This window comes from Lactuca virosa, chromosome 2, assembly GCF_052849685.1.
Source record: "Lactuca virosa cultivar CGN04683 chromosome 2, Lactuca_virosa_CGN04683_v6, whole genome shotgun sequence".
NCBI classification, from domain to species: domain Eukaryota; kingdom Viridiplantae; phylum Streptophyta; class Magnoliopsida; order Asterales; family Asteraceae; genus Lactuca; species Lactuca virosa.
In genome coordinates, this window is record NC_136427.1 from 174,278,718 (window position 1) to 174,279,355 (window position 638).

General features: G+C 30.6%; 1 protein-coding gene across 1 annotated transcript in view; it reads left to right on the forward strand.

Moving 5' to 3' along the window:
- The window catches only part of LOC145156628 (uncharacterized), a 1,112-nt gene extending 838 nt beyond the window's left edge, over positions 1-274 (forward strand). The window contains exon 3 of the mRNA XM_079075922.1: positions 1-274. This exon is cut by the window's left edge and continues 65 nt beyond it. Coding sequence (XP_078932048.1) covers positions 1-179 — 179 coding nt within the window. The 3' untranslated portion in view covers positions 180-274.
- Positions 275-638: the final 364 nt, after the last annotated feature.

Sequence of the window (638 nt, forward strand, 5' to 3'; positions counted from 1 at the left end):
TCATTCCAGTTCTGTCAAAAAAAGCTACTAGTACTACTGAGCCGATTATCCCTGTGACCACCTTCAAAATTAATATCAAGAAACTAGAGCATGGAAATGATAAAGAACCCCACGAAAGTACAACAGAAGGTGGGGTCGTGTCTACAGTAACAGAAAATGGACGTGTCATCCTACCATGAGAAGATGACATGTCAATGATGTTGCATTAGATTGACATCGATGTCAGATTTTTGTTCAATCGTGGTTTTTTCATACAAATTTCAGCCAAAGAAAAAGAAGCTTTCATTTATCGATTCATTCTACATATATAACAGAAGTAATTTAGATTAAAATTGAAATAGACACCTTATTGATACAAATGTCAAGACAGATTATTCATAAGCTTTGTACTTTTTTTTATAGCATAGAATGAAAGAATGGTTGAAATATTCTATAGTATTATCATGTAATTTTACAATTCTACTCTCATCTGTTTCTTCTTCTTCTATTTCCCGAGTGCAAGGTTATTTAATTTTGTGATATAGTATCTTTTAGACATTTTATTAACCATTCAAATACTTAATACATGTAAAGGTAAAGCGTAAAACATGGCAATTTTTCATGGGATAGGATTATTTATTTATAATTTATGATAGAAA